This window comes from Sinocyclocheilus rhinocerous, unplaced genomic scaffold, assembly GCF_001515625.1.
Source record: "Sinocyclocheilus rhinocerous isolate Xijiao unplaced genomic scaffold, SAMN03320098_v1.1 scaffold2300, whole genome shotgun sequence".
Classification (NCBI taxonomy): domain Eukaryota; kingdom Metazoa; phylum Chordata; class Actinopteri; order Cypriniformes; family Cyprinidae; genus Sinocyclocheilus; species Sinocyclocheilus rhinocerous.
The window spans coordinates 190303-195151 of NW_015629642.1; the positions used below are offsets into that span (position 1 = coordinate 190303).

Below are 4849 nucleotides of genomic sequence, written 5' to 3' on the forward strand. Positions count from 1 at the left end.
ACCCTGAGTTAACAGCAGTGTATATGTCACTACATATAACTACAATAGTAAGTGTAACTGCTAAACAGTAGATGATTCTGCTAGAGGTTTCAACAACAATTCTGTGATAAAGTGAAACCAGCATGGCTGTCAACATCATTAAAGCCTTTACACATGCTCTCACCTGTGTATGTGGTAGATCTTGTGGGTGTACTGGCCCTTCTCTCCGTCCTTCTCGTAAGGTTCATTTCGGAGGACCTCAATCCCTTCTCCTCCCCCTGTGTTGTTTTTACTGGCCTCTGCAACCGAGTACAGTTGGCCAACCTGGTACTGAGAGGGGGACGAGGGGGTGTTACATAAATTAGTAGTGGCAACTGTCCGACAGTTCACAGCACAATAGAGACAAACAATGTAATACATAAGAGGTGCTGCTGACTCCATTAAAGTGAAGGAAGCTGTCTAAATATTTGCTTAACCAGAAACACAGATACCCATTGATCACAGAAGACACAGCAGCCGGTTACTGAAAAAGCAGGTACTCTTACCTCTTCTACTGAACATGGCAACAGCACCTGGCTGAAAAGAGAAGTGAGCAGAGGTTAAATACAGCTCAGACTCATTTATTCTCTCATATCATGGACAACTGCCTCACGCCGCGCCTGTATAACGGGCGTGTCGTTAGCTGGCCCCGCTTTATTTTGCGATAAACCGGCATTTTAACACCCAGCAGTCTGAACTCAATATATTACTCTTATTAAATACGCATCCTATCATGCTTTGATGAATAACGGCGTTGGTGGGGACGAGGTCTATAAAACACTATATAATGCTGTATCAGGCAGGCTAAGCGGCTAGCGCGCGTCCTGCACATCCAAATCACGGGCTTAAAATGATCAGTTTATTATGCCATATGGCAAATTGTTTAAAATACGGCAGCCGCTGACTATAAAATATAGCGTAACTGAATCCAGTTAATGTATACAGTAAAAGCCACTCACTATTGCTTGATGAGTACCATCCCGAATCTGGACAGAACGGTACATTCAACAACAGACCGCGGTCGCCGGAAATGAGCCACGCGCGTCATCAGTGGAGAGGGGCGTGAGGAGGGCACGCAGGGGTTTGAGAAGAGAGACCATGATGGGAAGGGCATTTCGTGGGATAGTCGTGGGACTATCAATCTTTTTTGACATAATTTAAACAGTAGAGAGTATTCTTCTGTTTCCTTATAATAATCTCGCCCTGCTCAGTCTTTTCTTTTCTTTTCAATTTTGTTCTACCATGCTGAAAAAGTAACAGTTTACATTTTTTTGTTCTTGGCTGGTTTAGGATGGTCTGCAAACCTGACAAATGCCCCATTCATATCTTTATCCCATAGGTAGATAGATAGATAGATAGATAGATAGATAGATAGCACAATCAGATTACTTTTTTTAAGTAACTAAGCAGAGCTGGGTAGTAACTGTTTCCAGATTCCAAAAATTAAGTACTTGTAATTAGATTAAATTACATTTTAAAATACTCATAATCAGACTACAGTTACTTTTTTATTGATTAGGCTACATGATTACATATTATTCACACAACAGCAATAAATTATTCATAATTTATTGATTCTCCCTAATTCTTCTTTTTCATCTTTTAAATGTTCCTTTCTAAAATATTGTACCGCATTCATTCAGAAAGTCTTCCAGTTTTGTGGACATTCACACATGTAATGCAGGGATTCCCAAACTTTCCTGTTATCTGAACCTCGTTTACCTATATTTACTTGAAGTACCCTGAGATTTTAAAATAAATATTTTGATAATTATCACATTTGCATGTTCACAGTTCTCTGGCGTTGGTTAATGGTCACATGACATGCATGTAAACACATTTCATTTTTTTAGTAAGTGTTTTATTTTAATTGATGATATTTTTAAACAATTTATTTTAATTTTACATTATTATGATTTAATTATTAGCTTTTCATTAAACTCATGAATCCCCTGCAGTTCCTTTACGAACCCCAGTTTGGGAATCCTCGACATAATATAATGTTTAATGCACTTCATGTTGTTAATAACAATTGAATATATTTTCTTACTCTTACTCTATTTTACATCAATATGGTACAAGATTGTCCTATTTAAACCAATGTGATAAATTAATTTGGTCAGAGTAATCTAAAAATAATCAAAAAGTAGTCTGCAATGGATTACGTTACTAACTACAATTTTTGTCATGTAATTTGGAATGAGTAATGGACTACAGATTGTAAGTAATCTACCCAGCTCTGCTAGTAAGGTAACTAACGCATTACTTTTTGCATTTACAAGAAAATAGCTTAGTTACTTTTTAAAATAAGTAATGCCATTTACTTTGTTTTCCCATTTATTGACTGACAGCTCTCCTGTCCCCATGTTGAGAGAAATCTGGAGTAAGTGCAGAGGTTTTCTGTGCACTGTGTAAACATGATGGTTACTGTAGTTCTAGACTAAATGTGAACATGCATTTACTCACTTGCACAAAAGCTGATTCACTATTCTTCAAAATGAATAAAAATGTGAAATGCAAACTCAGAATATGACGAAGAGTGTTGAACTTCCTTCTCCTGTGTCCTATTCTTCATGCAATCCAGAATGACAGCACAGCTGAAAGGTGTGTTTGAGCAGCGCCCTCTACTTTTTTCACCATGAAATTTTAGGTGTTTTTTTTTTTTTTATGAAAGGTTTTTGTAATACTGCTTTTATAACTTATCTAACTATTGTATATAATCTCCGAATAAACTCTTAAATGGGTAGTTTGGCCAAAAATGAAAATTTTATCCAAGGACATTTTTTTGAAAATCTTTATAGAGGGAATTTTCCCACTAATCTCAATAATACTTTCATTTCAAATTCTTACATTTGATCTATAAATTCAATTATAATAATGTCATTATCTATACGTTATCAAATTAAATCATTTACACTGAAAAATACAACTGCATTAAATAATATTATGAGATTCTTTTAACCCATTTAAGCCCACCGGCAACTATAGTTGCCGCAGTTTATAGTTGTCATTTTCCTTTTGTAAGTATTTTTCTAGATGTTATCCATGTTTTATTTCTCAATGACATGCAAGCAAACAACCAAATAAAGGATTTCAAGAAAAAAAAAAAAAAAGGTATTCACTTCCTTCCTGTCACATGAGGCTGTCAAGTTCCTACCACTACTTCCAGGAAGCCTGGCGAAGGCAAACCCTCCCAAAGAAATTTAATTTTCATGTTACTAATAAGTATTTTTTGTTGAAATATATATATATCTACATAATCATGAAGGTCTCTAGAATCATCCTAACAATAGAGTGATCATAGATCATAGAGTTTTTTGTATACTTAGTCAAAAGTCCAAGCCCCAAGTTGCCGGTGGGCAAATGACTTGTAAGTACATATCATGGGGAAATGGGGTGGGAATTTCCCGTTTTCAAGTGACAGCAGCAGCAGTTTACAAACTTCAGTCAGTCAAGCAAAAGTAAGAATGGAAAGATAAAGAGCTAACGCATGGGATTAATTGCTGTAGATGATCTTTTTCTCCCTTTTATGACATTATGTCTTGTAAGGGGCAAAATATTGAGGCCCCTTTATCCAGTTTGGATGCGTTTCATTCTAATTGGTCATGTACCCTAATACTTTTTATGACTAGTAGCTTATGATTCCATTAAAATGTTGAAATTCAGACAAGTAATGAGTTTACATTTACATTATTATATGAAATCACCTACTACCGTCAACCATTGAATACTATGGGCCTAAAATTTCTTAATTTTCTTTCAGGTATACCTTTTTTATTATACAGATGTAATATTTTCTTCCCTCCCCATATTTACATTTGACATTGAAGTGGTGCATACAACATATTTACCCACCGGCAACTATAGTTGCCGCACATTCAAATACGATTTTCAAGAAAAAAAGAAAAAAACCTGGGGAAAATAAATGCAGAACATGTTCACATAGGACACTATTAACATGACTATATGCATGAAACCATTCGGAAACATTTGGGCACAAATGGGTTAAATATTTTTGAATATAGCCTACAAACAAGAAATGATGGTGGAAATGATACTTTTCAACGAAATTAAAACGCCAGTGCCAGTAGTGTTTAATGAGTGAGTCACTGAGTCGTTCATTCAAACGATTTGTTCAAACGGCAGATTCATCAAATGTTTATGCGTGGACTAATGAAACTTTGATTCAACCGATTCGTTCAAAACACGGAATCAATTAGCAATGAATCGGCTGGTTGCTGTGAGATGCGTTGTGTTTCCGCCTAAAATGTAAGTGACCTAATATTATTGTATTTGCTTATTGAACTTTTTATAGAACTATTAAACAGTCTAATGGTGAAAACGTTGTTTGATGTTGCCTAACTAACTGCATTTTAAATATAAAAACTTTCCATTTTGAATTTTTACCTCATGATGCTGAGTTTCTTAGTGTTGCGCGTTTTGATTTCTCCTGGAGAGGCTGCGTGAGCCTCGCCTCAGCAGAGCAACCTTATTCCGTCAATAGATGCATAATATACAGTCTATGTGACGGGGCACAGCCCCGGACGGCCTCGGCTCAATTTAAACCCTGAATGTTGGTAACCAAACCGTTTTGGTGACTCCCAAAAACATAGAAATTTCTCAAAATATCTGGTTAGGTTCCACAAAAAAAGAAAGTCATACAGGTTTGGAATGACATGAGGATGAGTAAATGATCATTGAGTTTTTATTTTTTGGGTAGACTGTCCCTTTAAGATGAATAAAAACAAGCTGAGTCCGTTTAACTACTTACTAGTACTGTATTTAGTTCATTTTATTAGTTTCTATTTGGTTTGTTTTTATTACTGTATCT

The 4849-nt window shown here is 35.7% G+C and overlaps 1 protein-coding gene across 1 annotated transcript in view; it reads right to left on the reverse strand.

Annotated features, from left to right (window-relative positions):
• The window catches only part of LOC107739385 (phosphatidylinositol transfer protein beta isoform-like), a 14776-nt gene extending 13693 nt beyond the window's left edge, over window positions 1-1083 (reverse strand). Inside the window, exons 1-3 of the mRNA XM_016551485.1 lie at window positions 978-1083; window positions 525-555; window positions 164-309 (exon numbers count right to left, since the gene is read on the reverse strand). Coding sequence (XP_016406971.1) covers window positions 164-309; window positions 525-555; window positions 978-1066 — 266 coding nt within the window. The 5' untranslated portion in view covers window positions 1067-1083. The remainder of the gene's footprint in view (window positions 1-163; window positions 310-524; window positions 556-977) is intronic.
• Between the last annotated feature and the right edge of the window lie 3766 nt (window positions 1084-4849).